The following is a 25,188-nucleotide window of genomic DNA, read 5'->3' on the forward strand; positions in this document are numbered from 1 at the left end:
TTGAATTAGATACATCACATTTTAAGCATGTTCTGCAAAGGTGCAGCATCAATCACCTTTAACTGGTAACCTATTCCTCCGCAGAAAATGTTTTCGGAGTCGGCAGCATATTTTTTCAATCTAATAGCGAGGACGCAAATTAAAATGGCTGAAAGCTGGAGAGAAATCGCCGTTTATGGGCTCATGATAGGCCAACCTCATCGGCTTTACCTCCAACCGATTTCATGAAGTGATATCTATGGACATAGATAACTCTGACGAGGGAGGGGGCTGTGCGATCTTCATTATGGCCCTCTCATAGTGAGCAGCAGTTACAAATCCTTATATTTTCTTTCCTTCCTCCCCTCTTGGGGTTTTCAGGTGTTCCTTGCGGTGTGTGGTAGTGACTCATGTTTAACTACCCGCCCTCTGAGTGCTCTTATTTCGCGTTTTTTTACGATGCCGATGTCCCACATTAACTTAGAGATAGTCACGAATACCTTGCATGCACCGGGTGTTTTGCCTCATATTTTCAAAAAGAAGATGTTCCGACGGCCGCGGATATTCTTCCATGCCTTCTCGAACCTGCTTGATCCGATAGGGCCGTTCCGGCGTGACGCAGTTAGATTGGACGATACAAGTGTAAGCAAAGATCGGCAAATATATTCCTTTGCCCATGGGTGTAACCACGTCCCCATGACTGGGAGACAAATCGGGATTAGGGGATTTAGGCGGAATTTTGAGGGGATAACGTAACTTGAACAGAACAATTTGAACGGAAAATCATGAAAACAAAATTATACAGGTAAATTGGAGGGCAATTTTGTGAGCATGGGATGGAGATCGTATCCTAACCCCCCTCCCAGCGGATACACTCATGCCCTGCCTAAAAGATCAGAGTAAAGGCGTCTGTCAAAGCCGCTACAGAGAACACCAGTAGACCTGCGATGGTCAGAGATATTCGAGAATGGCATGCGTGGTGCCAGGGCGTCTGCAGATCCTCAAATGATCGCTGACGCCGAGAGAGCGCGGACTCTTTGGAATGGCTCATAACCAAAGATGATCAGATGGTGGATAGCCAATGCCAGAAGGTTTGAGCGCGCCCCATCTTCCTCTTTATTTGTACGCACGCACCCAGCCCTGCACTCCTGCACGACCCGTCACAGGAGTGTCCTTTTCCGCGGCTGCACGCCGCATGAACAGCCTCGAGTTGCCCCTGCTCCCGTCCGGTCCCGCTCGAGCGGTCGCATGCCCTCCCATACGGCACGTCAGGGATCCCTGTTAGGTGGTCCTCGGGACCTACGTTTGATGTAAGGTATTTGCAGTATTATTTTACTATATACTATTCTCACTATTATTTACAGTATTATTTTACTATATGCCTCGCATATACTATTTCCGCAATTACCCGGCAGCTTTGGTAGATTGGTTACTTGGCTGATAAGACTAGTGTGCTTTCGGCCAGTAACTGGAATTTTATGGTTATGGCATGAACGAAAATGGATAACGATGGGGCAGGACTTCATGCGCCAGGGGACCTATACGCCGTGACCTTGCCCGTATAGTGACCCCTCTGCGGGGAGTGTGCTAGGCACTCGGAAAGGGGCCCCTGGGCTTCTGGGCCCCTCGGACTAGGGAGCACTTGGGCTCACTCGTGGCTGGCATATTCAGCCTGCGTCGGGCAAATGGGATGTCGCGAGGACACAGCATGAAGCGAGGAAGGTGCGGATAACAGCTTTCAATCGGGTCATACTGGTCAATGCCTTAGCGCCGAAGTTTTGAGTTCATGACCACATAAAAATCCAAGCTGCCACCGGTACATCCCAAAACGGTTGGAAAATATTAAAACACACATAGGCAACCAACAATTAGCTGGTTGAGCGGGGCAGGCTAAATCTTAAGAAGTGATCTTCGTATGTAAACAAAGCTATCGATTTTCGTCAACGGCGAGATAGAACCAGTGTCTCTTCTTTCAAACTAAGGTTTTAGTTACTACCGCTAGGTGGCACAAACACAATCTATTCTTCGACGTTTACGGCGTCTTCTGACAATTCGTGCGTACGCTGTGTAACTGTTGCACAGTTCATGGACGGTTATCGGCATTTGGGACGGTTGTTGTTGCTTCTGTAAGGCGGTTGCCTGTGTCACCAAGCAGACGTGTGCAAGTCTAGAAGCAGCGCGATACAAGCTATCTTCCCACCGGTATATTGCTGTGAGAGAATGTCATTTCGGTGCATTACTCCTCATCTGGAATGGGCGCTATAACTCCAAGTCGTGGTTTAGCTGTTAATTTTTAAGTTATTGGGTGCAGTTTGATGTGGGTATTTTGTCTCTTTCTTTTTTAAATGTATGCTGTGCTTAGGAAGGTTTTCCTTGTCTTCCCAAGGATCTTTATGAAGGCATTATTTTTTGGCAATACTATCCTACTTCTAAGGCCAGAATGTGAACTGTTCTTTTTTCACTGATTTGACAAGCAATGCTCATAATTTCAGGGGCAAGGCCATTTTGAAAGATTTTGAGGCTTATATTTTGATATGCAACACAGTTCATGCTGGCTACTTGTGTGGACAATGATCTGGAAGAAGGGGTGTTGTCTCCTATTAATATGTGGGGTTGAACTGGGACTGAAGTTTGGGAATAAGGTGGGCCAAATCTGGGGAGAAAACTATTTGTTTGCACATTTTGGGGTAAGTTTGGTCATGTTTTTGCTGCTCAGCCCCCTCCTCTGAACTCATGTGAACCTTTGGCCTTATCTTAAGGCAGTTGGTCACTGTTGGAATTTAAACATTTGAACTGTAATAGTACTTAAAGCTTTTATAACATTGGTTAGCCTCTAAGAAATTGCTTGCCACATGCAACGATAACATCTTAAGATGAGGGGGTGTGAAAACTGACAACCAGGAATGTAAATCATCTTGTGCAGATTACAGACATTTCCAACTTAGAAATAAATATGCAACCAAACTATTGCATGTGATGCTTGCACTAAATCCATGTATATGTTTCAGGTAGGTGTAGATCATTTGGCTGAGAAGCAGCTGAAATGCTTTAGTTTTTGGGACACCATTGCTCATGTTTTGTACGTCAGATACAAAACCAATAAATAGCATGAATGGCTCAAATATTTTGGATTGTAAGGCTAGCAACCAAGTATAAGGGCTAAATCTTTGTGGCAGGGGGCCGCTATTATGAGAAGATCAGAAGCTGTTACATTTGGTCCACCCAGAGATTCACCAAGCTCAGGTGCTGATGTACCTAGATGCTGAGTTGATGACTGCTGGGTTTTATGCTGATTGTCTAATCTTGAGCAAGTTTGAGTATGGAGACCAGTAAAAGGCAGTGAATCCAGGGCCAGGGTGGCAACAACATAAGAATATTGACATTTCTGCTTCTCATTAAATCAAATATTGAAACGATCTGGAATTGGGATGTCAATGTCATGTTTTTATATGCAAAAATTATGCTGACACTGCTATGGAATTCCAGTGATGGGCCATGCTTGAACCCATGTGTAGCATGATGTATCTGCAGTTACAAAATATACTACTTCATGTTAACAAAAATGAACAGCCCATGCACATGAACATGATGCTGTTTAGATATATGTTGTCATGTACTGAAAACTCATAAATTTGGAACCTTTTGAATGGTCAAGGGTACATTGCCTTCTATGTTATGCCAGTTATGTTCCCAGTGGCCTGCTACTGCCAGGAGACCACTAAGGATCCTTGCCTGTGCTATTTTTAGTTGTCTGTGTAATAACATAGCCAACAACTATTGTATTAGACATCATCAGTAGCTTTCAATACAAGTAAGCAGTGTAACATTGCTAGTCATGTATGCCCAATGGCCAATTTATCATGTGCGATTACCAGGAACACCAAACAGGATTCTGACTGCAGGCACTCATGTTTGCAGTTTCTGCTATGTGCACAGCTTAGTACACCAAAGTTTGTCATTTCATGTGGCTATCCCAGCAATATGTCCCCCATGAGGGGGTGAGTTATGGAATCCAGTGAACAACTTACCTGTTCTACTTATTCTGAATGCTTTGCATGAGTGGCATGTAACTTAGAGTTAATACCAAGCAGGGGCTGTCATTGCTTACACCCTGAACTCATAACCCAGATGTTGCTACTCTGGCTGAGCAGATAACTTTATCTGACATTGTTCACCAGGCCATACCACACCAAGACATAAAGCCTGCCATGACCATGTCCTGGGCTGGGTCTCCAGATACAAGCACATGCATGGCTGCTGTGTATGTTGTCAGGCCAAAATCTTGGGCTGAGTATTTGTGTAGGAAACTGGAAAATTATGTCTATGCAAGAGATAAAACAGTGCTTTTTGATACAAGGAAGTACAAAATTGCTTTTTGAAATAGGCCTATCTAGGTTTGGAATTCATGGTATAAGAGTCACCTGGGACCAAGGTATAGCTAAAAAAATTCATGTGACACTATTTTGATTTATTTGGGAACATCATTAATTGGCCAAGCTTCATCGATGGAAAACGCGATTGATGTGTCCAAAATTGTCCTGCAAACTATCAGAAATTGTCTCTAGCATTGACCTGGAATGGTGTCCCTGTCAGTGTCTCCTGTGATGTCCCTGTTATGACCTCATGCCCCTTGTCAGTGTCCCCCATGGTGTCCCTGTTCTGACCTTGTGTCTCTGTTCCTGTCAGTATCCCCTGCAGTGTCCATCCTCTGACCTCCTTTCCCTGTCCCTGTACTGACCTCCTGTCCTGGTACCCTCGTCCCCCCTTCAATGTTCCCCCTGTGTCTCTGTTCTGAGCTCCCCCACCATCAGCAGCCGGCGTCTCCGGACCTGACCGTGGGCCGTGTATCCGCCAGTGAGACGAGATGCGGCGCGGCCACTGAGCGGCGCGCGAGTCCGCAGCCATGCCGCGCTACACGTGCAAGCGGCCGCCGCCGGCGCCCACCTCCTCAATCCAGTTTGATGCCGGCGTCTCTGACCGCAAGCCGACGGCGGCCAAGTCGGCCGGCACGCTCGGCCGCTGGGGCGTCACCAGCTTCACCTCCATCCGCAGCAGCATCGTCAATGGTGAGCGTGCTGGTGCCGGCGGCGGCGGGACCGAAGGCTGGCTGCGGCGGTGGTCCGGGCCGGTCGGGTGGGGCTTTGCTGGGGCTGGGGAGTCCCTGTGGTCCTGTGCCGAGGCGGACAGGACTCGCGCCGTCTCACTGGGCGGTGGCTCGCTCGGAAGTACGCTCTTGGTGTGCAGGGGATGTTTTCGTGCAATGGATGTTTCGCGCAATGATTTGGTAGATGTGGAACGGCCGCGTGGTCCTGAATGGACCTTTCACTGGTTATAACTGCCGTGGGCTTCCAGAAACTACGAAGTGTCTGTCCATGAATAACGTTATATAGCATCCCAAAAACGTAACCTCCGCTTTCCCGTTAATTGACCTGAGGCGACGTGAAATAAATGACGGGCACGCTCCTTGTGACAAGAGAAGGCCAACAGTCTGTGGTTGTACGGTTTCATTTTGTTTTAAAGATTTGAGCATGATTAACAGCCGTACCTGAGCACGACGTTACACCGTTTAATGTTTCTCCTCCCTCTCTTGTTGCACTTCCGTTACGCTCCACAAAAACCCTCCACTCGTCATTCGTGACCCAATTCATGGACGACCCCTAAGTCACAATGTTCCTTTGTTTGTTGGTATGAGCATTCTGCAGTTACAGTCATGTCCCTTGTTCGATCAAAATAGGCATAACAGCGGACTGATATGTTAGCATCGTGATCACAGCGTGTAAAGCGCTGGCTATGGTTGGTACGTCAGTTAGCATCAGAACTTGTCCACAGTTTGTGTCTTGTAGGACCGCTCAGGTGATGTCAATATGTTAATGCTCAAGGGTATCAATTTACCGCCCAACAGTGAAACACAGGTACGTAACGATATGCAGTCATCCTTGAAAGATGTGTGCGATTTGCTCTGCTTCGCCGTAATCGCCACGATCGCTACTTCAGATGTATGTGAATGCAATTGAGCGGTACTTGAAAATATGATGCTACAAATGACTGGTGATGCTTATAATAATGCTGCTGCATTCACGCCCTTGTGATAAACAAGTGAAATATAACATGGGATGCACCAAGCCCCTAAATAAAGGTAATGGTGGTGCAGAGCCGGACTACGTGCTGCTCTCATGTTTCCATTACGGGATCCAAATAAAGTTATGGGGGTGGGGGGGGAGCAGCAGGCCCATGCCTGCAAGACAGCAAAGAAAGTTTTTTTTGTTTTGATATAGCATGGCATCAAAATTTGGAGAACAATTTAATAATTGTGGCTTTGCCTTCTTAAAGCTGGATACTGCCCGTGCCTTCGCATGATTCAACAGCAGTTTGCCTCTTTAACAAAGCATTTATTCATCTATTAGCCTGCACGTTTTGTATGGAGGCTGCACTTGGCTGCTAACAACCACCTGGCATCCAATAGATCGTTCATTAAAATTCTCAATTCCACTTTCGAGCGTCTTGTCCCTGCAGGTGCTGTGAGTGCCAATGCCAGTGTTCACACCACTTCTGCTACTGGCAGCAAAGCGTTGCCTCATGTCACGTGTTCACGCGTTCTGTGTCAGCAGCCGCCCGCGGGTGCGGCGTCTCTCCGGCTGCCGCTGATTCGGCTGCTCTGATTCGGCCGCTGCTGATCCGGCTGTTGCTGGCCTGGCCGCCCCTCCCTCCCCTCACCCCTCCCCTGACTCCGCCCGTGCTCGCCGGCAGGCTCTGCTTCGGCCGCTGCTGATCCGCTAACCTCCACCACCTCCCCTGACTCCGCCCGTGCTCGCCGGCAGGCTCTGGCGCGCCGGGCGAGGCGGACCCCGTCGACGGTCGTCCGGCGTCGCCGCCGCCGGCGCACGCCGACCCGTTCTCGTTCGAGTCGACCACGCCCGGGGGCGCGGCCGCGCCCGTTCGCAAGGTGGGCCAGCCCCGGCGGCGACCGCCGCGCCGGCGGCAGTGAGGCTGGGCGAGCGGGTGGCGGGCGCGGGCGCGTGTGGGTTGGCGGGATGGTGAGGGGTCGGGTGTGTGATTGGTATGGGGTTGAGGGCGGTTCAGGAGAGTTTGTGGGGGTGGGGAAGCGTAGAGCACGGAAGCGACGCCGGAAGTGTAATATGTTACCTTGTGGACGTCGAACCCTTAACGTCCAGGCATTTACACGTTACACGTCTAACTGCCTGGCCGTGCTTTATGGTTCGATATAGAACTACAGTCAACTCTCAGTTGCCGGAACACAGCCGGAATATCAGTTGTCATTCTTAATTTTACATGACGGAACTACAGTCAACTCTCAGTTGCCGGAACACAGCCGGAATATCAGTTCTCATTCTTAATTTTAAATAGAAACTAATGTAGGTTGTTCCCTGAACATGATAACTTATGTTAGTTAACCAACGTCCGGCATCAACCGGCGTTAGGAAAAACTTATGTTAACCAACGTTCAGCATCAACTGACGTCAGGAAGCGGCTTAAACTCCACTAGCTCAGGAGCGATGGGGGATCACACTTGAGTACGCGTGCGTGCTTGTTTGGCGTATTCAGTGCGTGATGGTGTGCACCGGCGCATCACACCCGCCGCCCGGCGCTTGCCGGCCGCCCTCCCGCACCCCGACTGACCCCGGCCGTGGGCGCCGTGTCGGCAGGTGAAGAAGTTCTTCAAGTCCCGCAACGCGCCGGCCGTGCAGGCGGCCGCGGCGGCGGTGGCGGAGCAGCGCCGCCAGCTGCTGCTGTCCCGGCCGGCGCCGCCGCCGCCGCCACCCACCGACGACCTGCAGAACGTGCTCTCGCCAGCTGATGACAAGGTGGGCCAATGGTGCTGGGTAATGAGCGGGCAGTAGGGGCCGGCAGAAAGCACGGGTAGAAGGGGTGAGCAGAGCACACAGGCCCGTACGGGCGGGCAGAAGGCGCGGGCGGAAGGGACGGGCAAAAGGCGCGGACAGTTGGGGCGGGCAGTAGGCGTGGGTAGAAAGCACAGGCAGTAAGAGTGGACAGTAGGCGCTACAGACGGCGAACTTGCTGGAATTTGGCTGCCGCTTACCTGGTGATACTGCGCCGAAGAGAATGCCAAAAAACAGGACAAGGAAGCCGGTTGCTCCGAGACCGAAGCGTGGTTGTAAAGAGGCGGCGCTGGTAAGAGACTGAGCTGTGGTAAACCGGTGAGAGGCGGAGGTGGGGTGAGCTGGTGAGAGACGGGGCTGTGTGGTGAACTGGTGGGAGACGGGGCTATGGAGTGAGCTGGCAAGATACTAGGCTGTGAGGTAAGCTGGTGAGAGGCGGAGCTACGGTGTGAGCTGGTGAGAGACGGGTGTTTTGTGAGCCAGTCTGCGGCTGCCAGGTCCTATCAGCTGTGTTGGGCGGGCCAGTGGTCCTCAGTCCTAATCGGCGTGCCTTTGTGGGGCGGTTGTCATGTTTCGCCGCACTTAAGGTGTGGCCGACTCCGATAAGAGACGCGCGGTGGGCAGGCAGAACCTCGAGTCTGCGGTCATTATGCATCAGAATAGCCGCAGAAAGGACGAGATGCTTTTGTTAGCATAGAACGCATTTGTATGCGCTTTTTTGATTTGGCGCAATAACGTCTGTATGGGGACCAAGGGTTTTTGAAGTTATTGGCTGGACTGGGCCGGCTGTTGAGAAGCCTTCTGTTAATGGCGGTTAAAATCACGGGGTACCTTAGAGGTGAAGTCTTCGAACATCATCAGTGCTGGGTGAGCGGCTCCAGCCACGCCGGACACACCCGCGGCCCGTGCCGGCGTCTCCCCACGACTCCCAGAGACCGTGCCTCACTCGGCCGTGTATCGCAGCCAGACGCAGTCGTGACAGCCGGGTATACTCGTGCAGTCGCGGTGGGCCGCTGCTTTGAACGGCCCCGGTGCTGCCGCCTGGTGTTGATCTGTGTCAGTACTTCGCGAGCGTTACACGGGCCGTCGGCTGGCCCAAAACCGGCGCTTCCTTGCTTCTGGTAATGGAATGACACTTTCCATTGGTGCGTGTCTTCTGGACGACCGCAAGACTGGGATCCAAAAGCGTTTCGGGATTTTGATCGCTGTCTTGTTTTTGCGATCGCGGTGCTCGGTGGCAAAAAGTGCGTCAGTTTGGATACCACTGCGCCATTACCGAGTATGCTCATGCTTTGCCTTTCATGTTCCGTTGTCATCTTCTGGGCAGACCTTGCGACTCCGTTGATTGCTTTCGTGCGAGTCAAACTCGCATCATTATGCTAAAAAATTGTCAGCACATATCCATTCCAATTTTTCACCTGATCACATCGTATCGCTTGAGTATTTCCGGTAATATTGACACTTCTTGACAGCGCCCTGCCCTGCCCTGCCCTGCCCTGCCCCGTCCTGCGCTGCGCTGCCCTGAGGCGCCCTGCCGTATTCTGCCCCGCCCCGCCCTGCTGTGCCCTGCCGTGCCCTGCCCTGACCCGCTTCACCCGCCGCCAGGAGGAGCCGGAGAGCAAGCGGTTCTTCAGCTCGCCGGCCGTCTCGCTGCCGCTGCGCGACTCCACCACCACCCGCACCAACTCACTGAGCCCGCGCGAGCCGGCCGCTGCGCCGCCCCAGGTCTGTCAGCGGGCCTTTCGTCGCCGGGAGGGGGGGGGGGGGCTGTCTCCCCGGAGCGGGCGAGACATGTGTGTACATTTGTGTACATGTGCTTGTGTGAGTGTGTGCACATGGCCCAAATGGTTTGGTGAGCGGCCGTATCCCCTGGGATGTTGTTTTCGCACCGGGTCGTGGCATGCTCTCCCACCTGTGTTGGCGTAGCTGCAGCGCGCCGCCCGGCCTGCCGCCGTCCGTCGGCGGCTCGGACGGCCGGCGCGGGCGGCGCGCTGGCGGACGCGTCAGCCTCGGTCAAGTGCACGTGTCTGATGGATGTGTGCACCGCTCGGGGAGACGTGGGAATGGGTGGCGGATGGTGCCGCCGCCGAGTGCTCGCGCCGGCCGCTGACACCGCGCGCGCCGCGCCCTCCGTGCGGCAGGTGACGCGCCTGCCGCCGCTGAAGCTGCGCATCTCGCGCGACAAGGACACCGGCGACCTGACGGCAGTCAGCGGGCCGCCGGCGGAGAGCGGCGGCGGCGGCGGCGGCGGCGGCGGCGGTGGAGGAGGCGGCGGAGGAGGCGGCGGAGGAGGCGGAGGAGGACACCGCAGGAGGCGGCCGCCGCCCGCCCCGGCCGCGCCCCACCCGCCCAAGGCGGCCAGGTACTCACTCGGTCCGACGCCGACGGAACTGGCGGCCGCGGTGGAAGCGGCTCCTTTGGGACGGAGGGATCTGCAGGGCTTTGCTTTCGTGGTCGACTAAGGCGCCTCAAGCGCCCGTGACAATGTCGGCAGCGGTGTTGAGCTGTCGTTGTTTTCCCGTTGTTGTCCCAATCGCGTTGTCCTTTTGATTTGCTGTCGTGAAGGAAGATTGTTGTGTGGTGTTGAAGAAGACACGAGTTCGTTAACATCAGACCACGCGGAATGGTATGTGACTTCCGATGCGCCGAAGCCTGGGAGCTAAGAACCGAACCGAATCGGGCATCATTACGTCCGGCCCTGCGTGCGCGAAACTGTCGGAGAATGTACGCGAAACTATCTATCATCGGCGTTTTCGTGGGCCGTGGTCATACCGGGTATACCGGGCTCAGTTCTCTCGAGCTTTCAAAGTGTGCGCTAATCAAAGTATAGCACTTTATACATTGTGTTGCCATAACTATGTGGTCATACCCATAGGTCATGCTCATCGTCCTGTTTTTGAGGAGACCGCGATGCACGTTGTCGAGCGTCCTTTGATGTGGTGTCAGCAACCGCGGAGGTCATATAAGTGCTCAGGGCCATGACTGCTGGGATGCGATCCCGGCGTTCCGCGTGGGAGCAGCCACTCAGTCATTTCGCGTCCTTCTCCACCGTCCAGAGCGTGCCGCACGTCACGTCACGTGCATGTGTGCCATGACGTACGTCACGTGCCGCGTGCGCCGTGCACGCACGGCACGCGATCGACGCGGCTGACGGGCGCCTGCCTGACGCCGCTGCCGCGCGCCGTCAGGTACGAGCCGCCGGCGGCGCGCACGCCGTCCCCGCCGGCCCGGCCGGAGGAGGAGCCGACAGAGGGGCGGTCCGTGCGCCGCACACGGCGCGCCGCCGCGCTTGAGGCCCGCGAGCGCGTGGCCAAGACGGTGCAGTACGGCGACGACGAGGACGACGAGCAGCTGGCGGCGCTGGCGGCGCCGGCGCGCGGCAGGAGGACGCAGCGGCGGCGCGGATCGTCCACCAGCGAACCGGTCGCTGCCGTTCCGGCGCCGGTGCCGGAGGCGTCGCCGCCGTCCTCGCCGGCGGTGCAGGGCGAGGCGGCGTCGCCAGCCGCCGCCTCCCCCGCCGCTTCTCCCGCTGCCTCCCCTGCTGCCTCCCCTCTTGCCGGCTCCCCCGATGCCTCCCCTGCTGCCTCCCCTGCTGGGTCCCCTCCTGCCGCCTCCCCCGCCGCCTCTCCGGGCCTTGTCAACAATCAAGCCGTGGAGCGAGTCACCGAGCCGGCCGCCCCGGTCCCGGCCCCGGCCCCGGCCCCGGCCCCGGCCCCGGCACCGGCACCGGCACCGGCACCAGCCCCGGCGTCAGCCCCAACCCCGGCTCCGGTCCCGGCCCCGGCCTTGGCTCCAGCCCCAGCCCCAGCTCCAGCCCCAGCACCAGCACCAGCCCCAGCCCCAGCACCAGCTCCGGTGCCGGCAGCCGAGGCGGCCTCGGAGCCGGTGAACCTGAGCACGCGCCGCCCGCCGGCCGACCTGGAGCGCCAGCTCAGCTCGCTGTTCGGCGAGCCGGCCGCCGCCGGCAACGGCGTGTTGGACAGCGTCGCCGAGCCGCAGCCGGAGCCTCAGCCGGAGCCGGCGCCCGGGCCGGAACCGGAGCCCACCTCCAGGGTCTACCGCAAAGGTTAGTCCGCGCCGCCCGTGGGGCGCAGGCCGTGTTGTCGCTGGATGCAGTGTCATGCGGGAGGTGCGCTGTGCGGCGTCACGGCGTGGTGTATGGTACCTACGTGCTGTGTCGCGTGTATGATGGACAACTACGCGATAAGGTATTCTCAAGTATGTTGGTGTGCGTGCTAGTTTGATCATGCACGCACGATCATTCGGACGTGGTCACGCATGGAAGTGGCCAGCCCTCAGCGGGACAGAATTTCCCAGAACCCGCTGACACATTCCCAGAACCCGCTGACACATTCCCAGAACCCGCTGTCGCTAAAAACCGAGCGCGATTGGTGCCTGACGGTGTTGCCGTTGTTTTTGCAGGGATGATGACGCGACGTACACGATGTTATGATCTGAAAATGCGGGATGAGTGATAGTAATGACGATAATGCGTGCATCTCACTTGCGGTTGTTCAGTTTCAGGAATTTCTTCTCCCTTTTGGTCAGAGACGTCGCACTTCTTTACCCTGGCCATGTGCACAAAATGCCCTCAGACGGTGACACGCCCTGCGACCCCAGTCATCACACTGGCAACGGCAGCCAGTGTCAACCACCGGACAGGATGACAGGCTGCCGGAGGGCAGGGGCGGGGCGCGGGCAGCCTCCCGAGTGACTCCGGGGGTGCGCCTCGCAGGTATCAAGGACCTGGGCCGGTACCAGCGGACGCAGGCGAGCGGCGCCAGCCCACAGCGGTACGCCGACCTGGAGACGCAGCTGGAGCTGTTGGAGACGGGCAGGCCGCAGGAGCGTGAGACGACGCGGCTGGAGCGGCGGCCGGCCGGCCAGCGGCAGACGGCGCAGCCGCGCCAGCAGCAGCAGCCGCCGCAGCCGCAGCCGCAGCAGCAGCCGCAGCAGCAGGAGACGCCGCCGCTGGAGCAGGAGCGCGAGGAGCCGCCTCGGGAACGGGAGACGGCAGCACCGCCGCTGGTCCGCGCCAGCACGGAGCCCGGTGAGTGGCGCAGGCGGCGCGGATGATACGAGAGCACGGAGTCGTTCGGGGCGCGGGTTACAAGGTGGTAATAACACTTCGGTGAGAAAACGACGACTGAAAAAGAGAAAAAGGCTTAGATGGAGGATGTTCAAGGGAAACGTGCTTTGTTGTTGTTTGGATCCCATACCCTTGTTTTTATGGGTTTTTTCTTTGTTTGCCAAATGCCGAAACAACGGTTAACCCATCGGAACTCACCGTTGGGCGAGTGTTGGCCGCGTCTCTGAGTCAGTGTCTGTCAAAGCTAGTACTGTCTGAATCGATGTCTGTCTCCGAATCTATCTGTCTCTTAATTTGAGTGTCTCCGAGGCAGTGTCTGTGTCTGAATCAGTAGTGGTTCCGAGCCAGGGTCTGTGCCTGAATCAGTAGTGTTTCCGAGCCAGTGTCTGTGTCTGAATCTGAATCTGAGTGTTTCTGAGCGATTGTCTGTGTCTGAATCCTGTATGTTTCCGAGCCGGTGTCTGTGTCTGAATCAGTAATGTTTCTGAGCAAGTGTCTGTGTCTGAATCAGTAGTGTTTCCGAGCCAGTGTCTGTGTCTGAATCATTGGTGTTTCTGAGCCATTGTCTGTGTCTGAATCAGTAATTTTCCGAGTCTGTGTCTGTGTCTGAATCAGTAGTGTTTCTGAGCCAGTGTCTGTGTCTGAATCAGCAGTGCGTCTGGGCCATTGTCTGTGTCTGAATCAGTAATGTTTCCGAGTCATTGTCTGTGTCTGAATCAGTAGTGTTTCTGAGCCAGTGTCTGTGTCTAAATCAGCAGTGCTTCTGAGCCATTGCCTGTGTCTGAATCAGTAATGTTTCCTAGTCAGTGTCTGTGTCTGTGTCTGAATCAGTAATGTTTCCGAGTTAGTGTCTGTGTCTGTGTCTGAATCAGTAATGTTTCCGAGTCAGTGTCTGTGTCTGAATCAGTAATGTTTCTGAGTGAGTGTCTGTGTCTGTGTCTGAATCAGTAATGTTTCCGAGTCAGTGTCAGTGTCTGTGTCTGTGTCTGAATCAGTAGTGTTTCTGAACCAGTGTCGCTCCCACCGGCCGTCGCGTCCGTGTGTCGGGACACCACGCCGGCTCCTCTGTCGGTCCTGACCTGACCTGCGTGCCGCTGCAGTGGAGCTGACCTCGGCCCTGAGGAGCTCTCGGTCCACCGCGGGCGCCGCCGCCGCCTCGGCCAAGGTGCGTACGCTGGGGGGTGGCCGCGCGCCCCTTCGTGGAGCTGCTTGCTCTCGGTTAACTCGGCTTAAGCTACGGGGAGCCTGTCACGTGTTCCCAAAACCCATCGTCCAGGTTGTACGGCTCCGGTTTGTGGGATAATTTTGCCACGACCGTGTCCAGCGAGACAGGACTGTGGGGATCAGCTGTTTCTTCTGAGCCAGTGTCTGTGTCCGAATCAGTAGTGTCTCCGTGCCAGTGTCTGAGTCAGTGTCCGTGTACAGCGCTGTGAGGCGGCCGCCTCGCGCCGGGTCGACCCCTGCTGACACCTAATCACACCCTTGTCCAGTTGTCTAGTCCAGTCCAGTCCAGTATTGTCCAGAGCGGGCCGCGAGTTCATCCTAGATCGCCGAACCACGGACGCGGTACGCGGTGATGGATTCGGCGGAACAGAGTCGGTGACCGACGATTGTGGGTTCGGTCCTCGGTCACGGAACTTTTAGTCGGTGTGGTGCGCTGGAGGCTTTATGTAGGACTGGTAAATAGCATAGCAGTTATACGTCACTTCTGGCTTAAGTGTGCATTTATGTTGTTCAAGGCGGCCATTCCACGACTGGTGCGCGGTGTGACCACACCAAAGTCGGTCATTTGGCAGAAATCCCCCGAAGGGTGCGCAGTCTGGCGGGTGCGGGTGCAGGGCGGCACCCATGGCGGCGTCTGGCGGGTGCGGGTGCAGGGCGACACCCATGGCGGCGTCTCTGCGCGGCCCTCACCCACCTTGGCTTCGGGGGGAGGAGGGGGGGGGGTCAGAGCGGTGTTCAGTCAGCCTGACCTTGACTTCTCGGCCGCCATGCTATCGGTGACCTTCAGCGTGGCAGGCGGCGAACGGACGCGCTCGCGGCGTGCCTACGGACGGGACTCGGCCTCGATGTGAAGTGGTGGACGGACGTTTTTTGCACTTTGCGCGTCTTTGTCTCGCCCCTCCGCCTCGGTGCGTGGTTGGTCTCGCCCATTGCCATGCTTCGCTCTCGCTGATGTCGCTGCTGCCATCTGTCTCGATACGTGTATTTTCTCCCGTTAGCGATAGTGATTGTTTCGTTGCGATAGTGGGCTGGTAGGTTAGTAAGATAGTAATGGTTAGTAGGATATTCGGTGATAGTAAGGTAGGTTATTGCAGTGGTGCATAGGATATGCAGTTACATGACGGTACGAGCCACAAACGGCACACGCCGATCTCTTAAATCGTGATATATTTCACCGAATTCATTTACGACCACGTCACCATCACGCATATCACATGTCATCCGTTTCTCCTGGACATCAGTCCATTGCCGCGTTCACGCCATTCAGTTACATCAGGAAGCCACCAGGGGCACAGCGGGAGGCCACTTCATGCATTAGGCAGCCACCAGGGGCGCGCCTGGCGCGCTTTCCGGGCACCTCCGGGAGCGGCGGCGCGCTCTGGTGTTCGCCTCTGATCTCCCCGCCGTCGTTGCCGGCTGACGTTCGCGCGAGCTGGCGTCGTGCCCTTCCGCGCAACACATCCTGTGCGCTGCCGCCTCGTCGGCACCCTCCGCTCCGCTCGTCGGCGCCCTCCGCTCCGCTCGTCGGCGCCCTCCGCTCCGCTCGTCGGCACCCTCCGCTCCGCTCGTCGGCGCCCTCCGCTCCGCTCGTCGGCGCCCTCCGCTCCGCTCGTCGGCGCCCCCGCTCCGCCTCAGGCTGTCCTCTTGAACGTCTGCGTGCACTCTGTGTCGCTGATCCGCATGGTGATGCGGAGCTGGTCGTCGGCGAACTCGCGGATGATCTCGGTGGTACGGCCGTTCTGCACGGCCCGCTCGGTGAGCACAGCGCCCTGGCGGGTGACCACGCTGCGCACCTCCTTGCCGTCGACGGCGCGGCGGAAGCGGTGCGGCACGCCCAGGTCGAACTCGCGCACGGTGGAGCGTGCGGCCATCGCCTGGTCGAAGCGCCAGTGGTCGCCGACGACGGACACGGCGATGGTGGGCTGGGCGGAGCGGGCCACCAGCCGCGTCAGCAGACCGATGCCCAGCGCCAGCATGCAGGCGTCGGTGTTGTGCGAGGCGGCCAGCGCGTACGTGCCGCCGAGCTGCGGCATCGGGGCGACCTGCTCCATCGCTGATTGGCTGCTGGGGGTGGGCGGCGAGGGTGGCCGGGCGGTGCGAGCTGCTCGGGAGCGGCGCGTGCGGCAGGGGCGGGCGCTGGCGGCGGTGTGGCGGCCCGCGGGACCGTGCTATCGGCGTCGCCTCGGCGGCCGCCGCGGGAGGCCTTGTCCGCGGCGCGGAGACGGCGCTGGACGACGTCTCGCTATCGACGCCCGCCGGCCCCGTTCGGTTTTTTGTCGGGACGGTAATCTGCGGACAGACGGACCGGCGCGAGGCACCTTCGCGAACTCGCTCGGTCGCGTTCGAGAGGTCAGGTGTAGTCGCTCGAACACGGCAGGAGAGGAAAGACTGAAGAAGCTGGGGGACGAGTCCACGCATGGTTTTTATGCGTGGGGCACGGGCCCATGCTTGGCCAGTACTTGTCAAGCTGCCAATTAAAGGGTGTGCCCGCGCGGTTTGCGTGTAGTCACGTGAGGTCTGTGATCGTCTCTTCCAGGTGTTTTTCGGTACTCACCTTTGTTATTGTCGCTATGGTTAGCTCGGTACCCACCGCCTCGAGCATATAGGCTGTTATTGACTCGTACCGCTTCGCCGCCGGCATCCATTTTGTGATGTTGGCGTTCCAAGAAGTCTCCTAAAGACATGCGTGCAGGAAATCCCATCAGCGCTCAGTCCAGTTGCCTTCTTACAGCGGTGTCCGTGTTCATCTCTAGCCCCTGTTCGGGCGCAAAGTGGCCACAATAGTTGGTGCGTGCTAAAGCCCCCATCATCATCGTCAACCGGGCGTCGTTACTGATGAGCTCCGATGGCTTGGGAAGCCCATGCGGGTTGATGCAGCGTGGTGTTCAACCCCCACTGTTTCCTGTTGAGATCCTCATCTGTCGTTTTATGACATCATATCCTTTGTAGGGACCGCTGATCCTGTTGATTCAAAGGGAATGTTTTACATCTGAAGATGTTGAAATAAGCATCAGATATGATGAAACAAGCTCACTTGTAACTATTGGTGTACTTTAAGTGGAAAAGACCGCTCTAGACAGCTTATTTATTAGACAGCTAATTTCTCTCCTCAGTAAGTATGCTCCTCAATGCGTCTTGGTTTCATTACGTCATCGTACCTTGCACAACCTTGATTGAGAGCCCGTTGACGGTTTTTTACGTGGAAGTGGCGCGCGCGAAAGCCAAATATAAACGCCTCGACACTTATATTTTGCTTGGCCTTGATCGTAGCCTGGGTTATGAAATTGCAGGATTTGATTGACGTCATGACGTCATGAGTGTCCAGGTGACTGAAGGACTCTCCGATGTACCTTCCCCTTTTCGCGGGCATCCATCTCAAAACGTAGAAAAGTTGAGGTCTTAAGAAGGGCAGGATTGTGAACAGCACCGAAGGCTCTTTAAAATGGCTATTTTAGCTCAAACCCCCACATCAATGTGGAGCACTCCTTTAAACGTTTGCATCCCGAGAACTTTCACCGGTTTTCCGCCCGTTAAACTGTTTGTGCAGGAAGACGATTTGAGTCTTGCTGCGACGGCATCCTCCCGCTGGTCTCAAGTGCACTTCGCCGATAAAGAAAGGTCAGAACCTCGCTGCAGAAAACACTGGCCTTGGTTTACTGGACGGGTGTGATACTGCGTCAGGTGTTCAGATGTTACAAGCGCTTGTTAATGACCGCGCAGGGACGTCCCCCGTCCCCGGACGTGCCGATGCAGGGTGGCCGTGTCGTCCGGCTGCCGACGCGGTCCATGTGTACCCGGTGTTGCCGTTGACCGCCGCCGCCGCCGCCGCCGCCAGGGTCCGCCGGCGTCGGCCGCCGAGCCGCGCAAGGGCTCCATCTTCAAGTCGCGCACGGGTCAGGGCCGCTCGGCCCGGGCCCGCTACAACCACCGCTGGACGGACGACGGCGACGAGGCCGGCCGGCCGCCGGTGGCAGCAGCCGCCGCCGCCGCACCCGCCGCGGGTAAGTGCCCGCCCCTGCCGCCGCCGCTGGGGGTGGCGGCGGTCCCGGACGTGATGCCGACCCGGGGCGACGTGCAGGGGGGAGGAGGGGGGGGGGGGGGGGGGGGTAAGATGCGCGCGCTCGCGATTGCGTTGTTGTCGCCCGTTGTGGCGTGGCCGGCCTCCACCGCCGGTGTGGGCCCCAGCACGGTTTAGGGAGCGTGGTGTGTGCCGTGATATTGTCTCCGTGCATTCGTGCTTCAGGCCGTTGAGCGGCGCCCCCTGCCCACTCCGTGCGTGTCCGGTGGTTGTGTCATCCCGGAGTGTGTCGCTTCTCCCCTCGCTGCGCCTCTGTCACACTACAAAGGGCACCGACAGTTCGTCGCCTGTCATTCCGCCCGGAGCGCGTCCCTTCCACCAGTTTTCTTTTTATCTTTCTTATTTTCCCTTTTATCCCTTCACTAGCTCTCGGCCCTCTCCGCTTTTCCGTTCCTTCCCGACTGCACGTTCGTGTCCGCCCCGATCGACTCCCCTGAGTGCGCCACTGCGTCGCTTTCCCCTCCCCTGAGCGCGCCCCTGCGTCTGACCCGTCCCCGGCCGGCGCGGCGGCAGATTCGGCGCCGGCGCGCTCGGCACTGGACTTCGCCGAGGAGGAGCCGGGCGCGGCGGCCGGGCCGGGCCCGCTCAGCGGCCGCCTCACGCGGGTCAGCACCTGGCACGGCGCCGACCCCAACGACACTGGCGAGCACGTGACCAGCGTCAAGTGCCACCGCAGTGCCAAGGAGGTGGGTCACGTGGCGGCGGTGGCAGCGCCGGCGCGGCTGGCTAGTGGGCGGGTGCCTGGACCGGACCTGAGGAAAGGCGGAGAGGCTGTGAGGATGCTAATGTTTGGGCAGGGGCGAAATAGGGACAGGAGCGGACGTAGACCTGTCTCAAGGGCATAAGCTTTGCACAACCGCGCAGTCGAAGTGCCCGAAAGCCTCAATAACCATATCTCTTAAATGGGGCGGTTGGGGTACACCGGGCTTCTGGCTGCTCGTACAGCACCCGTGGACCGTATATTGCGGGAGAAGTGTATCGGCCACTAGCAGACAGGTGTTTGGGCGTCACACAGGGGGCAGGCGCGGCCCGTCCCGCACGAAGCAGCTACCGCGTCAAATGCTCTCATTGGTTTGATAGCTGGCATTGTCCGATAGCTAGCGCTCTAATTGGTTCGAAAGCGAGCGTTGTGCGATAGCTAGCGCTTTGATTGGTCCGATGGCTAGCGTTATGATTGGTCCGATAGCTAGCGCTGTGCGATAACCAGTGCTCTGATTGGTCCACTAACCAGCGCTGTGTGGCGTGTCGGCAGTATTACACGGTGATTCAGAATGTGAAGAAAGCCTACCAGATCCAGGAGTTCGGCGAGTTCCAGGAGTACAACGACGACATCGAATACATCATGGACGCCCTGCAGCCTACCAACAGCGTGTCTACGAGGTGAGGCGCGGGTCGCCTGGGTCACGACCCGAGGTCAGACGGGTCACCTGGTCACGAGGCCAGCTGGCAGCGATGCTGTGGAAAGGTGCTCCGATGGGTTGCGGCGACACACTCATCATGTCGGCATGCAAACCACCATGGGATACTTGTATGTCGTGGCTTGCCGGGATGCATCCTCTGAGGCTGCGCGCTGGGACACAGCGGGTCCCAGTCATCCGGGCAGCTCTGAGAGCAGAGTTCTCCTGACCGTGTGGGCTCTTGACTCCATGTTCCCTAGGCCTCGGGTGAGCCGGGGCCAGTGCCCCGCAGCCGGAGATACTCCCCGGTCATCATGTTCTCCTGCCCTGGATCCCTAGAATCACCCCCGGGCGTTCCACCATCCGGTGAGCCCGGACGTGCTGAGGCCCTGACACCGCCGCTCTTAACATGCTGTGATGCTGATGCCGCCACTGTGGCGGTGTCTGGGGCTGCAGGCTGCTCCCTCCGCAGGGTCCTGGTCAGCCGCGGCCTGTCGCTCCCAGTGGGCCCCCCCCCCCCCCGCGGCGTCTGGGGCTGCAGGCTGCTCCCTCCGCAGGGTCCCGGTCAGCAGGGCCTGTCGCTCCCAGTGGTCCCCCCCCGCGGTGTCTGGGGCTGCAGGCTGCTCCCTCCGCAGGGTCCCGGTCAGCAGGGCCTGTCGCTCTCAGGGGTCCCCCCCCCCCCCGCGGCGTCTGCGTCCGCAGTCCCCGCGTCGCCCGTCTCCCCGGCCTCTCGATGATGTGATACCTCTCGATGTTGTGATAATGATGATGAGGTGATGGTGATGATGATGGTAGCGATGATAATATGCTGCCGTTAATGGTGATGACGACGACGACGATGATGATGATGATGATGATGATGATGATGGCAGCGATGATGGCAGCCATGGCGATGATGATCATGATGATGGTGATGGTGATGATGACGATGACGATGATCCGGCCTCACCGTCGCCACCGTGCGCTCTCTGACTGCCGTCTCGGCCGCGGCCTGCCGCCAGGTGTCTGTCGGCCACCCGCCTGGCCGGCAAGTGCATGGCGGCGGCGTTCCGAATGCACCTGCGCGCGCACGGCACGGTGACGCGCTTCTTCGCGGCGCTGGCCGACGCGCCGTCCGACCCCAGCCTCTCGCTCTGCACGTCGGCCGTCATGTTCATCCTCAGCGAGGACCAGCTCAACATGGACCTGGACAAGTGAGGTCTCCTGCGGGAGGGGGGGGGGGGAGCGTGATGGCGATATGCGAAGCCGGCGTGGGCGGGCTGAGGGAGGAGCGGGCGGGACAAGGAAGTGGACTGAGGTGAAGTTGAAATTGACAGTAAAGTTGATTTGAGTCGATGACTTGACTTGAACCAGCTGTATCAGCGGAGCGCTGCTGCGGGTGGGGGGGGGGGGGCGCATGTCGACTGAGTCTGTACGCGTCAGGAGCACCGGCGGTCACCTGAGCGTTGCAGGCAGATGGCGTGACCCCACCGCTGCCCCGGGGCGATCGGCCGCCTGACCCGCCGCCGTCTGCGGACGGCGTGACCCGACCGCTGCCCCTGGGGTGATCGGCCGCCTGACCCGCCGCCGTCTGCGCTCGGCAGGAGCAGCCTGGAGCTGATGCTGAGCCTGCTCGACTCGGACGCCACCGCGCCGTCGCCCGAGTCGGCCGAGTCCAACGGCGAGCTGTGCAAGAACCGCGCCAAGGTAGCGTCGTCGCGACCCGGACCGGCGCGCGACCTCAGGCCGGCGCGCGGCCGGGGCCGGCGCGCGCCCTCAGGCCGGCGCGCGGCCGGGACCGGCGCGCGCTCTCAGGCCGGCGCGCGCGGCCGGGCCTACGCGATCCGTTGCGATGCCGTTTTGGGTTTCATTCAATCTTTGAGTGAAGGAAGTCGTGGCACGGGCAGGCAACGGTGGTGGAGTCGCATATATAGTGGTGACGTTCCATCGTTGTGATCTCGCTAGGCTGTGGAATCGCTAGGCTCCATCTGTGGCCTGGGCCACGGATGGAGCAGGCTGTGGCCAAGGCTGATCCGTAGGGACCGAGGCAATGTTGCTGATGGCACGCCTCTATTCAGACCGTCGTCATGTTTAATAGCAAGCAGGGGCAAAGGAACGGGCAGCACCGGTGTGATCACGGGGCGTAGAGCCCGCGTGGCGTCCTCCCCGCGTATGCCCCCTTCCCCTTCCGTGACGTCGCCGTCGAGCGCCAGTGCGGACGGCCCTGTGACCGCTCCCCGCCGCCCTCCGCTCCGGCTCCCCGGCTGACCTGGCGCGCGGCGCAGGTGCGGGAGCTGTGCGCCCAGCTGCAACGGCAGGGCCAGGCCAAGCAGCTGAACCTGGACACCATCACGGCCGGCCACCTCTCCATGGAAACGCTGCTCAGCCTCACCTCTCAGCGCGCCGGCGCCTGGTTCAAGGTGCGAGGCCGGAGGCCGAGGCCCGCCGCCGCCGCCGCCGCCGCCGCCGCCGCCGCCGGGGGCCGTACTTGGTGTCGTGCCATGCGATGAGTGTGACGCCTGGCCGGCAATGGCTCGGTGGCGTGACGTCACTGCAGTGCAGTGGCGGTGTGACGTCACCGGTTAGCGGATTGAAAGTCGGCACGGCGGCGCGGCTTCGGCGCTTCGGTGTGGTTGTCGCGATCCAAACGGCCTCAAGCGCGCTAGGCGTGACTGGTGGGGACGAGTGCCGACATCTCACGCCCAAGAGTGTGTTGATGCCCTCGTTTGTGCAGCGCGCCTGGGCGAACGGCAGCGCCTGTTGCGCTGCCGTTCTTTAAACGCGGACGTGTGACACGCATTCGGCACGCGCCGCGCCGGCCCCTCGCCGCTGCGTCGTGTCCTCCCTCGCCCTGCCCATCCCCCTCCCACCATCCGCTCTCCTGTTCATGTCGTGACGCGTGCAGTGTCGCCGGCGGTCGCCGCCGCGGTGGCCGAGATCACCGAGCTTCAGCCGCCAGTGGGAGGTGGAGCTGGTCCGCCCGCCCCGCCGCCACGCTCAGCTGACGCGTCCCCCGGTGTCGCTGTTGTCCTCAGGAGGAGCTGCGCGCTCTGGGCGGCGTGGATCGGCTGATGGGCACCGTCTCGGACAGCCTGCGCTGTCTGCGCCAGACGGACGAGCTGCGCAGACAGCGCGACACCATCGCGCGCGTCAGCAGGTGTCTGCGCGTCGTTGAGAACGTAAGTGAGAGCGTTGAGAACGTGAGTGAGAACGATGAGAACGTGAGTGGAATGTTGAGAACATTGAGAGCGTGCGTGTGACCGTAGAGAGGGTGAGTGAGAACGTTAAGGGCGTGAGTGACGTCCGACGCCGGATCGGTGTCGCCTCAGATGCGCGCGGACCGATGTCATGGCAGGCTGGCGTGGTGTCTCCGCCAAGCATACTGGCGTGCCGGTGTATGCTTTATGTTCCATGGTGGTGCCCGATTAAAGGGTGGCGAGTGACCGGCTCGAACAGCCTCTGAAACGGCAGGTTTATGTCTGAGCAGGGCAGCCGTGTGGGCTTTGCTCTGTCGACCGATCGAGCGCATTGGGACGGCGCTGTCGCTTATGGTATTTTGTGCTGCTTGCCGACGGGCCTCCGGCGCCTGCCGGGCCGTGTCCCGCCGTTGTCCGACGCGAACGCTGCGCGCCAGGCGGTTACTGATGCACTCTACGAGCGTTTCGATGCTCCCCCCCCCCCCCGCCGGGACCTCTTCGGGCGTCCCGGCGACCGTCCCCGCCCCCGTGTGACGCTCCGTGACGCTCCGTGACGCCAGGTGACGAGTCGTAACGAGGAGAACCAGCGGCACGTGCTGCAGTGCGGCGGCGGCGCCGGCCTGGCCACGCTCAGCGAGCTGTTCCAGCTGGCCGAGCGCGAGCTGGCCGACGCACGCCGGCAGACTGCGAGGTTGGTGCGGCGGCGTGGGGCGGGTCACCGTCGGCGGGGTGGGTGGGCCACTGTCGGCAGGGTGGGCGGGTCACGGTCGGCGGGGGGTGGCGGGTCATGTCGCGAGGTGGGGGGGGGGGGGGGCCCACTGTCGGCAGGGTGGGCGGGTCACTGTCGGCGGGGGAGGCCGGTGCGCGGACGGCGGACGGCGGACGTTAGGTGGGCGTGAGCGGGGCGGGGCGATGTGGCCCAGGACGTACGGATCATATGCACGATGATGGTCGGGGTATTGTGAGCGCATTGGCGACTTGGCCATTTCGCGTGGATCACGGTCGTCGCCACGTGTTCGAGTGAAGTGGAAGATTTGCAGATCGGTGGGTGTGCTGGGGTTAGACAGGTAAACCGGCTGTGATGTTAGAGCATGCAAGCCGGCTATAGGAGCGGGGCCAGCGCGCGTTTGCGTGACGTCAACCGTGACGTGACGGTCGGCCTGGGTGACGTGGCGCGCATGTGACGTGACGCGGACGTGACGTGATGCGGGCTGACCAGACGTCTGGGTCTGGGTCAGCGGCAGAGTGGTCTGGGGCACCGGGTCCCTGGCGGACGCTCAAGCACCCAGCGCCCGGCGCGGCCCCGCGGCGGCTGGGGCCGCCGCCGCCGGCGCTCGGTCGTCCTCAGGGTAGCGTTGTTATGACGTTGAGACATAGCGGTGGGATAACGGATAACAAAATAAAGTAACGGACGAACGAAGGTCTGGTCGTCACCGATGACGCAGTCGCTGCTCACACGGCCAATGTCTGTGCTATTTTTAGAAACACGTCCGATGTGAGCACGTGTATTGCCGTGGCCGCGTCGCTGCGCTCTGTTGGCGCCTGAGCGCAGCTGGCTGGTGCGGCCGTCTGCGGCGCGGTGCCATCCACCCCCGCCTCACAGCCCGCCCCCGCACCCGTCCGGCAGGAGGCGGACGGCGCCGCGCGCGTGCTGCTCGAGAGATGACCGGACCCCTTGATGAAGGTGCTGGTCACCTGTCGGCGGCGTCGGCGGCGCGCGGCGAGCTCGTCCCGCGTCGGCGGGGGCGCGCCGCTGCTCGGTGCCGCCAGCCGGCCTGTTCGGCCGCCATCCTGCACGCGGTGCTGCGGCTGCCGGACCGGCTGCCCGAGCACCGCCAGTTCGACCTGCTGCTGCTCTCCATGTACCTGCTGATGAACGTGACCGAGAGCAGCGCCGAGAACCGGCGCCGCCTGGTGGCCGCCGCCGCGCCGCCGCGGCCGGGGCGGATCATCGAAGGTGCGCCGGGAGCGGGCGGGAGTGGGGTGTGCAGGGCGCCGCTGTGGTGATATGGCGGGAGTGCCGCCAGTGCAGGCTGTGGGTACGGCCCGTAACGGAGGAGAATTTGGTGGTACCCGGTACTCATGTACCCTGTGTATATAGTGTGACAGTACCGACGCAAACAAATAGTAGTACCAATTTTTGTAGAAGATTTAGAATAAGTGATGATCGGATTATTGGCAATGGTGACCTGACCCTGAGTGGGGCCTGACTCCGAACTTGACCCGAACCGACCATTAACCGATCCTGAACCGACCCTGACCTGACCTGACCCGACCCGACCTGACCCGACCCTGACCATGACTTGATCCGACCTGACCCTGACCCGGATTTGACCCTGATCCCGGCTTCACCCCGGCCCTGTCCCACCCGACCCTGAACCCGCCC

General features: G+C 59.2%; 3 protein-coding genes across 3 annotated transcripts in view; 2 read left to right on the forward strand and 1 right to left on the reverse strand.

Moving 5' to 3' along the window:
* Window positions 1–2,047: 2,047 nt before the first annotated feature.
* LOC119105438 (protein wings apart-like) lies at window positions 2,048–10,341 on the forward strand. Its single transcript, XM_037228939.1, has 7 exons — window positions 2,048–2,181; window positions 4,835–5,045; window positions 6,798–6,922; window positions 7,644–7,685; window positions 9,444–9,482; window positions 9,980–10,045; window positions 10,333–10,341. The coding sequence occupies exons 2-7, from the start codon at window positions 4,883–4,885 to the stop codon at window positions 10,339–10,341; spliced, it is 444 nt and encodes a 147-aa protein (XP_037084834.1). The 5' UTR covers window positions 2,048–2,181; window positions 4,835–4,882.
* Window positions 10,342–15,301: 4,960 nt separating this feature from the next.
* Window positions 15,302–16,274, reverse strand: LOC119091326 (fatty acid-binding protein). Its single transcript, XM_037214050.1, has one exon. The coding sequence runs from the start codon at window positions 16,200–16,202 to the stop codon at window positions 15,783–15,785; it is 420 nt and encodes a 139-aa protein (XP_037069945.1). The 5' UTR covers window positions 16,203–16,274; the 3' UTR covers window positions 15,302–15,782.
* A 293-nt stretch (window positions 16,275–16,567) lies between these two features.
* The window catches only part of LOC119105547 (protein wings apart-like), a 10,796-nt gene continuing 2,175 nt past the window's right edge, over window positions 16,568–25,188 (forward strand). Inside the window, exons 1-9 of the mRNA XM_037229042.1 lie at window positions 16,568–16,580; window positions 18,743–18,915; window positions 19,482–19,609; window positions 20,628–20,819; window positions 21,210–21,312; window positions 21,891–22,025; window positions 22,641–22,784; window positions 23,363–23,473; window positions 24,573–24,716. Coding sequence (XP_037084937.1) covers window positions 16,568–16,580; window positions 18,743–18,915; window positions 19,482–19,609; window positions 20,628–20,819; window positions 21,210–21,312; window positions 21,891–22,025; window positions 22,641–22,784; window positions 23,363–23,473; window positions 24,573–24,716 — 1,143 coding nt within the window. The remainder of the gene's footprint in view (window positions 16,581–18,742; window positions 18,916–19,481; window positions 19,610–20,627; window positions 20,820–21,209; window positions 21,313–21,890; window positions 22,026–22,640; window positions 22,785–23,362; window positions 23,474–24,572; window positions 24,717–25,188) is intronic.

The sequence above is a fragment of the Pollicipes pollicipes genome, unplaced genomic scaffold (assembly GCF_011947565.3).
Source record: "Pollicipes pollicipes isolate AB1234 unplaced genomic scaffold, Ppol_2.1 Scaffold_1600;HRSCAF=1878_pilon_pilon_pilon, whole genome shotgun sequence".
NCBI classification, from domain to species: Eukaryota; Metazoa; Arthropoda; class Thecostraca; order Pollicipedomorpha; family Pollicipedidae; genus Pollicipes; species Pollicipes pollicipes.